This window comes from Coregonus clupeaformis, chromosome 10 (genome assembly GCF_020615455.1).
Source record: "Coregonus clupeaformis isolate EN_2021a chromosome 10, ASM2061545v1, whole genome shotgun sequence".
NCBI classification, from domain to species: Eukaryota; Metazoa; Chordata; class Actinopteri; order Salmoniformes; family Salmonidae; genus Coregonus; species Coregonus clupeaformis.
The window spans coordinates 2,137,150-2,151,430 of record NC_059201.1 but is presented as its reverse complement, the minus strand read 5'-3'; the positions used below and the strand labels follow the sequence as shown (position 1 = coordinate 2,151,430).

General features: G+C 41.3%; 1 protein-coding gene across 3 annotated transcripts; it reads left to right on the top strand.

Moving 5' to 3' along the window:
• Positions 1-3,396: 3,396 nt before the first annotated feature.
• LOC121574730 (deoxyribonuclease gamma) lies at positions 3,397-13,448 on the top strand. 3 transcript variants are annotated; one of them, XM_041887280.2, is made up of 10 exons: positions 3,397-3,567; positions 3,922-4,046; positions 4,209-4,294; positions 4,711-4,805; positions 5,195-5,284; positions 5,520-5,632; positions 9,991-10,103; positions 10,866-11,023; positions 12,845-12,941; positions 13,085-13,448. In XM_041887280.2, the coding sequence occupies exons 3-10, from the start codon at positions 4,214-4,216 to the stop codon at positions 13,265-13,267; spliced, it is 930 nt and encodes a 309-aa protein (XP_041743214.2). In that variant the 5' UTR covers positions 3,397-3,567; positions 3,922-4,046; positions 4,209-4,213; the 3' UTR covers positions 13,268-13,448. The 3 variants fall into 3 exon arrangements, with proteins under 3 accessions (XP_041743214.2, XP_041743215.2, XP_041743213.2); XM_041887281.2 differs by lacking the exon at positions 3,397-3,567 and having other exon boundaries at positions 3,855-4,046; positions 5,198-5,284; XM_041887279.2 differs by lacking the exon at positions 3,397-3,567 and having other exon boundaries at positions 3,855-4,046.
• The last annotated feature ends 833 nt before the right edge of the window (positions 13,449-14,281 follow it).

Here is a 14,281-nt window from a genome sequence, read left to right as displayed (position 1 = left end):
CAGGTTGTCAATGTAGGCTACTAATGTGTTAATTTAATCAAACCATCTACCAGGATTGAACTTGGCTTGTATTGTCTAACGTGCATACTTACGTCTTTTAGAAAGGCCATATGTATTCTAGTAGTAGAATAATTTGGCACGCTGGCGTAAAGCATGTCATCCCCATAGATCACAATCCTAGATGTGGATCAGAACAAGTCAGCAGTCATTCCATATTACACACAAGTAAATGTGTTTTGTAATACCTTAAGACATTTTAACTACCTTATATCAACACCAAAACATTTACAATGATGATGTTGGAGTCGTGCCTGGCCATGCAGTCATGGGTGAGCAGGGAGTACAGGAGGGGACTGAGCACGCACCCCTGAGGGGCCCCCGTGTTGAGGATCAGCGTGGCAGACGTGTTGTTACCTACCCTTACCACCTGGGGCAGCCCGTCAGGAAGTCCAGGATCCAGTTTCAGAGGGAGGTGTTTAGTCCCAGGATCCTTAGCTTAGTGATGAGCTTTGAGGGCACTATTGTGTTGGACGCTGAGCTGTAGTCAATGAATAGCATTCTCACGTAGGTGTTCCTCTTGTCCAGGTGGGAAAGGGCAGTGTGGAGTGCAATAGAGATTGCATCATCTGTGGATCTGTTGGGGCGGTATGCAAATTGGAGTGGGTCTAGGGTTTCTGGGATAATGGTGTTGATGTGAGCCATGACCAGCCTTTCAAAGCACTTCATGGCTACAGACGTGAGTGCTACGGGTCAGTAGTCATTTAGGCTTTGGGCACAGGGACTATGGTGGTCTGCTTGAAACATGTTGGTATTACAGACTCAGTCAGGGACATGTTGAAAATGTCAATGAAGACACTTGCCTGTTGGTCAGCGCATGCTCGGAGTACACGTCCTGGTAATCCGTCTGGCCCTGCGGCCATGTGAATGTTGACCTGCTTAAAAGTCTTACTCACATCGGCTACGGAGAGAGTGATCACATAGTCATCCGGAACAGTTGATGCTCTCATGCATGCTTCAGTGTTGCTTGCCTCGAAGCGAGCATAGAAGTGATTTAGCTCGGCTGGTAGGCTTGTGTCACTGGGCAGTTCGTGGCTGTGCTTCCCTTTGTAGTCTGTAATAGTTTTCAAGCCCTGCCACATCCGACTATCATACTATACCTTAACAAGGATAGCAAGGCTCTGTGGGCCTGAAATCTTGCGCGTCCCAAATTTCTGGACATTGAAAGATGAAACCATGACTCCTGCTGGAAAAATAATCAACGTTCATGTTTTCACATCCATGTAAAACTATCATGAACTAGTAGTTGATCAAACAAGCGAGGCTATAAATGCGAATGTTCCAAAATGCAATTAGCGGGAAAGCACCGTTCTCCAAAGCGCTGCGCATGGGTTGTTAATGACTAGGATTGTGTATTTGGCTGCTGGACAATGAAAGGAAGTTGAGAACATGAGAGAAATACTGGTTTCAATGGCATATGAGGAAGTGTTTATAAAATAATACCCTTAACATTCCTATGGTCAGAACAAGGTAAGATATGCCTCATACATTTTTTTTTTTAAACGTCCAGGTTTTAAACAATTACGTTTATGGTTAAATAGTTTCAGAATGTTGACAGCCTCCTTTGCAAGGTGGGTGATGTTGCACAACAGGCACTGGCCTTTCTCTCTTATCTACAGGTCCCCTGTAGCTCAGTTGGTAGAGCATGGCGCTTGCAACGCCAGGGTTGTGGGTTCGTTTCCCACGGGGGGCCAGTATGAAAAATGTATGCCCTCACTAACTGTAAGTCGCTCTGGATAAGAGCGTCTGCTAAATGACTAACATGTAACAGTGCCTCGAGTATGACAGACTGTAGTCAGTACTCGTAGGCTATCACCTACAATTTGGCATGTAGGCTAATTATTTATTAGTGTTTTTCGGTTATCAAATCAATTTAATTAGCTATTTTGGTAAATGGCAATGGTGCCCTAGCAGATGGCATTGGTGCCCTGGCAGATTGGGCCAAATGGTCTTGCCCCTAAAATCACGAAATTCCACTACTCAGATTTATAGTAACTTCTGAGCTACTCATAGACTACCCATGACAGATGAGACATTCCTATTCCAGATAAGTACTGTGGTTATACTGGATTCTGTAGCCCCAGGGCCTCCTGTCAGACTTGACATCTCTAGATGTCTCTGGTGTGTACTATAGTGTATAAACTGTGAAAGTCAGGACAGGCCTAGAGCTTCTTCCTACACTAACATTAGAACAAAACACCACACCAACATGACAAAATAATCATATTTTTTAGGGCCTGTTTACATTTATTGTTATGAATTTATTTGCATGGAAGGCCATCCTGGTCATAATAATAATAATAATATGCCATTTAGCAGACGCTTTTATCCAAAGCGACTTACGTGTGCATACATTTCTACGTATGGGTGGTCCCGGGGATTGAACCCACTACCCTGGCATTACAAGCGCCATGCTCTACCAATTGAGCTACAGAGGTCTTGACATTTTGGAACTTGCCCTGATGATCAGAGGGGCCAAAATAAATGGGGGCCTTGTGGTTTAGGTTGATCTAGTGGTGTAAGTGATCTAGTTGATCTAGTGGTGTAAATCTAGTTGATCTAGTGGTGTAAGTGATCTAGTTGATCTAGTGGTGTAAATCTAGTTGATCTAGTGGTGTAAGTGATCTAGTTGATCTAGTGGTGTAAATTTAGTTGATCTAGTGGTGTAAGTGATCTAGTTGATCTAGTGGTGTAAGTGATCTAGTGGTGTAAGCCTCTGCCTCTGTAGCACATATGGCCTACAGTACCACTGGCCCGCTGCAGCATGGGTTTAAATCCGTCCCACTGCTATTTCAGAAAACGCTCTCCTCCTATCTTTCCTCTGTCTCTCTATCCTGACTAATAAACATTTAACAAAATATGGAAGGAGTGGAGCTGCCCCTAATAAAGAACAGAAATAGGGCCCCTGGATACACTGGGACCAGATGATAGGTTCCCAACACTAAAGGTCACTCTAGATCCAATAATAACGTGGTCACCATCTCAAATACGTTTTTGGGGTACTATATACAACCTGGTCTCTAAGGCACTATATACAACCTGGTCTCTAAGGCACTATATACAACCTGGTCTCTAAGTAACTAAGTACTGTATTTACACATTTCACAACCAAGCGGTTAGGAAGAAAGTGGCCTGCCTGAGTGAAACACTCAGCACACTATCAGTGTGTCACAGTGACACAAATTTCACTGTGATGTTGTTGGAAATGGAAAGAAAGTATGCAAACGCATAGATAACATTTCCATACCACAAACTGTTCTTCTGATACAGGAAGTGATATGTTATAAAGCTTTAGCCACCGCCTAGGTTTACAGGTAGAGAGAGGGTTATCTAGTGCAGTTCAGGCCATACTACGTTCTCTCTGAAGCGGATTTCTGCTGTTTACTAAAGGCATCAGAGCATCCTTCGGCTCCTGCTGTTTACTAAAGGCATCAGAGCATCCTTCGGCTCCTGCTGTTTACTAAAGGCATCAGAGCATCCTTCGGCTCCTGGGTACATCATCATAACACGGTAAGGAAATTGAATAAAGAATAAGTTAAATACGAATCAAATAGACTAAATACTTAGGATAACTATTATCAATCAACCTTATTCAATAATCTTCTTTGAGTTAATGTCATATAAAATTGTTTACAATATTATTATTTTGTAAGATGTTAACTGAGAAATATGAGTATAATATTTAATGTTGATGTTGTTCGTGTGAAAAACTGCTGTGAGACTGCACAGGAAGCAACTGTATGCATATGTCAGATGTTTTGAGGCTTCCGCTCTTCTTGAGGTCAGACAGTCTGCAAGGCTAGTGTTCTGCTTTCTGTCTTTAAAGCCTTTTAGTCTGTACTGATATCTATTGACAATTTACAGCTGAATTAAAGGACCAGGACTGAACCGGACTCCGATGAACACTTTGTGGGGACTATAATAGCAAATTATTTCTACCAGATAATTTCTACCATAAAACATCAGGAAGTCTAAACTCTTTTTGTATGGTAAGAGAATGGAAACATATAATACATACAATATTTGTTCAAGTAATTTTTTGTGAAATATCTATTTTTTACTAATCATCTTGACAAACATATACAGACAGTATATAGACTAGACTCTCTGCCTACTACTAAGATGTATAATAACTGCTCTATTACCTGAAGCAATCATGAAGGTGGCATCCTTCAACGTCAGAAGATTGGGCACAAGCAAAGTGGCTGATAAGAATGTCCTGAAATATCTCATCAAGGTGATTATCCTGCAGTATTCAGGAAATATTCTCTATTCAACTTATTTTTCAACATTGAGTCTGTCATTCCATTCTATTTAATTCATTCCATTCCATTCTATTTAATTCATTCCATTTTATTTAATTCATTCCATTCCATTCTATTTAATTCCTTCCATTCCATTCTATTTAATTCATTCCATTCCATTCTATTTAATTCATTCCATTCCATTCTATTTAATTCATTCCATTCCATTCTATTTAATCCATTCCATTCCATTCTATTTAATTCATTCCATTCCATTCTATTTAATTCATTCCATTTTATTTAATTCATTCCATTCCATTCTATTTAATTCATTCCATTCCATTCTATTTAATTCATTCCATTCCATTCTATTTAATTCATTCCATCCCATTTTATTCCATATGTCCAGATTGTGTCCCGCTACAGTGTCTTATTGATCCTAGAAGTGGTTGATAGGACTGGCCAGGCCATGACAACGTTCCTTAGGGAGCTGAATGACACAAGGTTTGCTACCATTTGTTCTAAAAGATACAACAATACCTGAATCCCGAGCAATTCTCCTGTATACATGTCATATATCCACATCTATATAATACACTGATTAACACCTTACTGGGCTCCCGAGTGGCGGTAGCGGTCTAAGGCACTGCATCTCAGTGCTTGAGGCGTCACCACAGACCCCCTGGTTCGATTCCAGGCTGTATCACAACTGGCCGTAATTGGGAGTCCCATTGGGCGGCGCACAATTGGCCCAACGTCGTCCGGGTTTGGCCGGTGTAGGCCGTCGTTGTAAATAAGAATTTGTTCTTCTTAACTGACTTGCCTAGTTAAATAAAGGTAAAATAAAATAAATGCCACTGAAGAAAAAGGCATCATGTGTTATATCCTTTTGGCAGGGCCAACAGGAAGCATCCTTACACCATGGTTAAAAGTACCAGACTGGGGCGAGACACCTACAAGGAACAGTTTGTCTTCCTCTACAGGTACCGACACAATGTGTTGTTAGACAACAAAATCAGATTTCACTTACATGGAGGCTTATCTAAGACCTGAAATTAACTGATCTAGAATAAGTTGAGCCTTTTTAGATAATTAATGAACAAGTGTACATAAACAGCGGGGACCTGATCCTACTCAGGGAAACGTTATGAATACGGGCCCTGTAGATAAACGTGATCAGCTGTAAGATGATGGATGCCTCATGTATGTTGGTGACAGAGAGGACCATGTGAAGCTGACTGACAGCTATCAGTATGAGGACACCCAGGTGGGAGACGAGGACGCCTTCGCTAGAGAGCCCTACATCCTCCGTTTCACCTGTCTCAATACAGGTAGTATTATAGTCATGCCTTCACTAGAGAGTCCTGTTTCACCTCTCTCAATACAGGTAGTATTATAGTCATGCCTTCACTAGAGTGTCCTGTTTCACCTGTCTCAATACAGGTAGTATTATAGTCATGCCTTCACTAGAGTGTCCTGTTTCACCTGTCTCAATACAGGTAGTATTATAGTCATGCCTTCACTAGAGAGTCCTGTTTCACCTGTCTCAATACAGGTAGTATTATAGTCATGCCTTCACTAGAGAGTCCTGTTTCACCTGTCTCAATACAGGTAGTATTATAGTCATGCCTTCACTAGAGAGTCCTGTTTCACCTGTCTCAATACAGGTAGTATTATAGTCATGCCTTCACTAGAGAGTCCTGTTTCACCTGTCTCAATACAGGTAGTATTATAGTCATGCCTTCACTAGAGAGTCCTGTTTCACCTGTCTCAGTACAGGTAGTATTATAGTCATGCCTTCACTAGAGAGTCCTGTTTCACCTGTCTCAATACTAGTATTATAGTCATGCCTTCACTAGAGAGTCCTGTTTCACCTGTCTCAACACAGGTAGTATTATAGTCATGTCTTCACTAGAGAGTCCTGTTTCACCTGTCTCAATACAGGTAGTATTATAGTCATGCCTTCACTAGAGAGTCCTGTTTCACCTGTCTCAATACTAGTATTATAGTCATGCCTTCACTAGAGAGTCCTGTTTCACCTGTCTCAATACAGGTAGTATTATAGTCATGCCTTCACTAGAGAGTCCTGTTTCACCTGTCTCAATACAGGTAGTATTATAGTCATGCCTTCACTAGAGAGTCCTGTTTCACCTGTCTCAATACAGGTAGTATTATAGTCATGCCGTCACTAGAGAGTCCTGTTTCACCTGTCTCAATACAGGTAGAATTATAGTCATGCCTTCACTAGAGAGTCCTGTTTCACCTGTCTCAATACAGGTAGTATTATAGTCATGCCTTCACTAGAGAGTCCTGTTTCACCTGTCTCAATACAGGTAGTATTATAGTCATGCCTTCACTAGAGAGTCCTGTTTCACCTGTCTCAATACAGGTAGTATTATAGTCATGCCTTCACTAGAGAGTCCTGTTTCACCTGTCTCAATACAGGTAGTATTATAGTCATGCCTTCACTAGAGAGTCCTGTTTCACCTGTCTCAATACAGGTAGTATTATAGTCATGCCGTCACTAGAGAGTCCTGTTTCACCTGTCTCAATACAGGTAGAATTATAGTCATGCCTTCACTAGAGAGTCCTGTTTCACCTGTCTCAATACAGGTAGTATTATAGTCATGCCTTCACTAGAGAGTCCTGTTTCACCTGTCTCAATACAGGTAGTATTATAGTCATGCCTTCACTAGAGAGTCCTGTTTCACCTGTCTCAATACAGGTAGTATTATAGTCATGCCTTCACTAGAGAGTCCTGTTTCACCTGTCTCAATACAGGTAGTATTATAGTCATGCCTTCACTAGAGAGTCCTGTTTCACCTGTCTCAATACAGGTAGTATTATAGTCATGCCTTCACTAGAGAGTCCTGTTTCACCTGTCTCAATACAGGTAGTATTATAGTCATGCCGTCACTAGAGAGTCCTGTTTCACCTGTCTCAATACAGGTAGTATTATAGTCATGCCTTCACTAGAGAGTCCTGTTTCACCTGTCTCAGTACAGGTAGTATTATAGTCATGCCCTCACTAGAGAGTCCTGTTTCACCTGTCTCAATACAGGTAGTATTATAGTCATGCCTTCACTAGAGAGTCCTGTTTCACCTGTCTCAATACAGGTAGTATTATAGTCATGCCTTCACTAGAGAGTCCTGTTTCACCTGTCTCAATACAGGTAGTATTATAGTCATGCCTTCACTAGAGAGTCCTGTTTCACCTGTCTCAATACAGGTAGTATTATAGTCATGCCTTCACTAGAGAGTCCTGTTTCACCTGTCTCAATACAGGTAGTATTATAGTCATGCCTTCACTAGAGAGTCCTGTTTCACCTGTCTCAGTACAGGTAGTATTATAGTCATGCCTTCACTAGAGAGTCCTGTTTCACCTGTCTCAATACTAGTATTATAGTCATGCCTTCACTAGAGAGTCCTGTTTCACCTGTCTCAACACAGGTAGTATTATAGTCATGTCTTCACTAGAGAGTCCTGTTTCACCTGTCTCAATACAGGTAGTATTATAGTCATGCCTTCACTAGAGAGTCCTGTTTCACCTGTCTCAATACTAGTATTATAGTCATGCCTTCACTAGAGAGTCCTGTTTCACCTGTCTCAATACAGGTAGTATTATAGTCATGCCTTCACTAGAGAGTCCTGTTTCACCTGTCTCAATACAGGTAGTATTATAGTCATGCCTTCACTAGAGAGTCCTGTTTCACCTGTCTCAATACAGGTAGTATTATAGTCATGCCGTCACTAGAGAGTCCTGTTTCACCTGTCTCAATACAGGTAGAATTATAGTCATGCCTTCACTAGAGAGTCCTGTTTCACCTGTCTCAATACAGGTAGTATTATAGTCATGCCTTCACTAGAGAGTCCTGTTTCACCTGTCTCAATACAGGTAGTATTATAGTCATGCCTTCACTAGAGAGTCCTGTTTCACCTGTCTCAATACAGGTAGTATTATAGTCATGCCTTCACTAGAGAGTCCTGTTTCACCTGTCTCAATACAGGTAGTATTATAGTCATGCCTTCACTAGAGAGGTCCTGTTTCACCTGTCTCAATACAGGTAGTATTATAGTCATGCCGTCACTAGAGAGTCCTGTTTCACCTGTCTCAATACAGGTAGAATTATAGTCATGCCTTCACTAGAGAGTCCTGTTTCACCTGTCTCAATACAGGTAGTATTATAGTCATGCCTTCACTAGAGAGTCCTGTTTCACCTGTCTCAATACAGGTAGTATTATAGTCATGCCTTCACTAGAGAGTCCTGTTTCACCTGTCTCAATACAGGTAGTATTATAGTCATGCCTTCACTAGAGAGTCCTGTTTCACCTGTCTCAATACAGGTAGTATTATAGTCATGCCTTCACTAGAGAGTCCTGTTTCACCTGTCTCAATACAGGTAGTATTATAGTCATGCCTTCACTAGAGAGTCCTGTTTCACCTGTCTCAATACAGGTAGTATTATAGTCATGCCGTCACTAGAGAGTCCTGTTTCACCTGTCTCAATACAGGTAGTATTATAGTCATGCCTTCACTAGAGAGTCCTGTTTCACCTGTCTCAGTACAGGTAGTATTATAGTCATGCCCTCACTAGAGAGTCCTGTTTCACCTGTCTCAATACAGGTAGTATTATAGTCATGCCTTCACTAGAGAGTCCTGTTTCACCTGTCTCAATACTAGTATTATAGTCATGCCTTCACTAGAGAGTCCTGTTTCACCTGTCTCAATACAGGTAGTATTATAGTCATACCTTCACTAGAGAGTCCTGTTTCACCTGTCTCAATACAGGTAGTATTATAGTCATGCCTTCACTAGAGAGTCCTGTTTCACCTGTCTCAATACAGGTAGTATTATAGTCATGTCTTCACTAGAGAGTCCTGTTTCACCTGTCTCAATACAGGTAGTATTATAGTCATGCCTTCACTAGAGTGTCCTGTTTCACCTGTCTCAATACAGGTAGTATTATAGTCATGCCTTCACTAGAGAGTCCTGTTTCACCTGTCTCAATACAGGTAATATTATAGTCATGCCTTCACTAGAGAGTCCTGTTTCACCTGTCTCAATACAGGTAGTATTATAGTCATGCCTTCACTAGAGAGTCCTGTTTCACCTGTCTCAATACAGGTAGTATTATAGTCATGCCTTCACTAGAGAGTCCTGTTTCACCTGTCTCAATACAGGTAGTATTATAGTCATGCCTTCACTAGAGAGTCCTGTTTCACCTGTCTCAATACAGGTAGTATTATAGTCATGCCTTCACTAGAGAGTCCTGTTTCACCTGTCTCAATACAGGTAGTATTATAGTCATGCCTTCACTAGAGAGTCCTGTTTCACCTGTCTCAGTACAGGTAGTATTATAGTCATGCCTTCACTAGAGAGTCCTGTTTCACCTGTCTCAATACAGGTAGTATTATAGTCATGTCTTCACGTACGTCATCATTAATTTTCATCTATCCTCTTTAGTTCCTATTATTAGGGCCCCGAGTTCCTACTGACTATGTGACCTGATAAAGGGAAACTCTGAGGCCTAGTTATAGCATGCATCGTTTTTTTCTGATCAGGTTATGTGGTCAGGATCAACTCCTAACCCCTACTATGGTACCTACTCCAGACTGTTCACAGTAGACCTGGAGTTGGGTTCCAGGCCATTACATACAGGATATGACATGATTGCTTTATATCCTACAGTGCTGAAAGACCTCGTGTTGATCCCGGTGCACACCAAGCCTGAAGACTCTGTGAAGGAACTGGACGAGCTGTACGACGTCGTCAAAGTAGTGAAGAGAAAATGGAAGACTGATGTAGGTTTACTAACTAGTGCACACACTTCTTATTTTGAAAGTTAAAGTTCACTGACACTTTATTTTAAGGTACAAATAGTAGCCACACATTTGTAGTTTATAAGTGTGTATATAAGTAACTAATAAGGTCTTTATTGTGTCTTATTATCCATATATTAGACCTTAATTAAATGTTTTCTTATTCAAACATTGTCATGTGCTACTGGAAAATCCTTAATAACCTCCTTTTAAGCCATAATAAAGACATATTAGTATTTAATAAAGAGCGAGTTACACAGGAACAATATTCTTAGTAAGAGGTCTCAGTGTAGGACTAATAACAACATAGTACATAATATGTGTTCCCTATTCTAAGATGTAACCGAAGATAACACTTTAGAATAGGGAACACATATTGAGGTACTATGCCATTAGTTCCACATTGAGACCTCTTACTAAGAGTCTGTTTCTTGTGTAACTCGCTCTTTATTACATACTTTATTATGGCTAACGATGAGGTTATTAAGTAACACATGACTTATACTGTTTGAATAAGAAAACTGTTAATTAAGGCCTAACGTATGACATAATAAAGGACTCATTAACTACATATATATACACACTTATAAACTACACATTAATGGCTAACACGCACCTTAAAATAAAGTGTTATCCACTTTTTTTTTTATCACAACATTATATAATTGTTGATAGCATTTAGCTTAAAAATAAAGAGAATATAGAAGTACTTTAGTGTGGTATCACTGTTTGTGTCTCTGGCAGAACATCATGATCCTGGGCGATTTCAACGCGGATGGAAGTTATGTCACCAAGAGAGGCATGACAAATATCCGTATCCGTAGTGACAAGAAATTCCACTGGGTGATTGGAGATGATGTGGACACCACGGCCAACACAGGCAACGACCACACATACGACAGGTAGGCCTACTCCAAACAGGCTATAGACTCATGATTTACGACAAAAAGGTTATGAGTTGGATCAGATAAATCAAATACAGTACAATATAGTCCTTTCTCAATTTCTCATAATCCTTTCTCAAAAAGGTTATCCAAAAGAACCCTATAGAACTAATGGAAATGGTTAACTGCTATGCAAAGGTTTTTACATACAGTACCAGTCAAAAGTTTGGACACACCTACTCAATCAAGGGTTTTTCTTTATTTTTACTATTTTCTACATTGTATAATAATAGTGAAGACATCAAAACTATGAAATAACACATATGGAATCATGTAGTAACCAAAAAAGTGTTAAACAAATCAAAATATATGTTATATTTGAGATTCTTCCAAGTAGCCACCCTTTGCCTTGATGACAGCTTTGCACAATCTTGGCATTCTCTCAACCAGCTTCATGAGGTAGTCACCTGGAATGCATTTCAATTAACAGGTGTGCCTTCTTAAAAGTTAATTTGTGGAATTTCTTTCCTTCTTAATGCGTTTGAGCCAATCAGTTGTGTTGTGACAATGTAGGGTGGGTATACAGCAGATAGCCCTATTTGGTAAAAGACCAAGTCCATATTATGCTCAAATAAGCAAAGAGAAACGACAGTCCATCATTACTTTAAAACGTGAAGGTCAGTCAATCCGGAAAATTTCAAGAACTTTGAAAGTTTGTTCAAGTGCAGTCGCAAAAACCTTCAAGCGCTATGATGAAACTGGCTCTCATGAGGATCACCACAGGAAAGGAAGACCCAGTGTTACCTCTGCTGCAGTGAAGTTGTTCATTAGAGTTACTAGCCTCAGAAATTGCAGCCCAAATAAATGCTTCACAGAGTTCAAGTAACAGACACATCTCAACATCAACTGTTCAGAGGAGACTGTGTGAATCAGGCTTTCATGGTCGAATTGCTGCAAAGAAACCACTACTAAAGGACACCAATCAGAAGAAGAGACTTGCTTGGGCCAAGAAACACGAGCAATGAACATTAGACCGGTGGAAATCTGTCCTTTGGTCTGATGAGTCCAAATTTGAGATTTTTGGTTACAACCGCTGTGTCTTTGTGAGACATAGAGTAGGTGAACGGATGATCGCCGCATGTGTGGTTCCCACCGTGAAGCATGGAGGAGGAGGTGTTATGGTGTGGGGGTGCTTTGCTGGTGACTTATTAAGAATTCAAGGCACACTTAACCATTCTGCAGCGATACGCCATCCCATCTGGTTTGCGCTTAGTGGAACTATAATTTGTTTTTCAACAGGACAATGACCCAACACACCTCCAGGCTGTGTAAGGGCTATTTGACCAAGAAGGAGAGTGATTGAGTGCTGCATCAGATGACCTGGCCTCCACAATCACCCGACCTCAACCCAATTGAGATGGTTTGGGATGAGTTGGACCGCGGATTGAAGGAAAAGCAGCCAACAAGTGCTCAGCATATGTGGGAACTCCTTCAAGACTGTTGGAAAAGCATTCCAGGTGAAGCTGGTTGAGAGAATGCCAAGAGTGTGCAAAGCTGTGATCAAGGCAAAGGGTGGCTACTTTAAAGAATCTAAAATGTAAAATATATTTTGATTTAACACTTTTTTGGTTACGACATGATTCCATATGTGTTATTTCATAAATGTTGATGTCTTCACTATTATTCTACAATGTAGAAAATACTACAAATAAATAAAAACCCTTGAGTGAGTAGGGGTGTCCAAACCTTTGACTGGTAATGTATATATGTTCATAATTGCAAGCAGTTCTCTGAAGACACATATCATGTCATATTTTGGTTTCCTTTGCATCCTATCAGGATTGTGATGTACGGAGCTGACATGTTGGAGGCGATGGTCCCCAACTCAGCCAAGCCCTTCAACTACCACAAAGCCTTTCACTTATCTGAAGCTATGGTATGTCATATTTCATCTTTCAGCCATTTGTTGGAGTCTTGGACTAAAAGCATTTTCAATTGAGATTCTCCATTGAGTTGGCTTTTTAGTGTTTTTAGGTAATCCCTTACTTCATTAATCTTTTACTCCCTCAAATGATGCAGGCTCTGAGTATCAGTGACCACTACCCTGTAGAGGTGGAGCTGATGACCGCTGGAACTGTACCACAGAAGAAAGAGGAAAAAGACATAGAGGAAGAGGAAGTAGAGTCTCCCAGTATCAACCCAATACCACGGAAGAAGAAAAGACTTGTGAGAAAGTTCATAGGGAAGTCAGACCAAGCCTAGAAGACATGCCAAAACATGATTTATATAAATCATTATATTCAAAATCTGTAACTCTGTTTCTGGTTCAAATGCTTTCAAATGTTTCAAGTGCTTTATTTAATAAAGACATGCATGCAATATTTTATGCAGGAAACATTCAGTTGCACTATATTTTACAATAAACCTTTCCTAAGTAAACCAATCCACGTTGTCTGTTTATCTTCGTTACAAAATATATTTTCAACATAGAAATAATTCACAAAATATACCAACTGGCTGACAACACATGGTGTGAAACCACTGCAGCTACAGGGCTTGAAACTGTTTGTCCTCTGACAGTGTATTCTAACCCCACTTCTGGTGGTTGACAGTGCTGCATATACTGTACTGCACTACAGCAGGCTGGAGAGAGATGAAACCGTTTCTCCCAGGAGTCACCACAGAACTGTGGGCCGGTCCACAAAGGATGGACCTGTTTACACACTCAGCTCAGAAAGACAATCTGGGTGTGGTGGCAGACTGGTTACTGCTCTAATATCTTGAAATAGTGAGATATATTATATGACAAAACAGAAATGATTGTAGCCAGAACTAGTGAACTTAAGAAATCATGAATGAATCATAGCTAATCAAAACAAATAAATATTACTGTGCTGCGCAGCTGGAGGAGAGGGAGGCATCTGATAGCGAGAGAGAGAGAGAGGGAGGGGGAGAGGGTAGGGAGAGGGGAGGGGGAGAGGGTGGGGGGAGAGAGAGAGAGAGAGGGAGGGGGAGAGAGAGAGAGAGAGAGAGAGAGAGGGAGGGGAGGAGGGAGAGAGAGGGTGGGGGAGAGAGAGAGAGAGAGGGAGGGGGAGGGAGGAGGGAGAGGGGGGAGAGGGTGGGGGGAGAGAGAGAGAGAGGGAGGGGGGAGGGTGGGGGAGGAGGGAGAGGAGGGGGAGAGGGTGGGGAGAGAGAGAGAGAGAAGGAGGGGGAGAGGGTGGGGGGAGAGAGAGAGGGTGGGTGGGGGGAGAGGGGGGAGAGAGAGGGGTGGGGGGG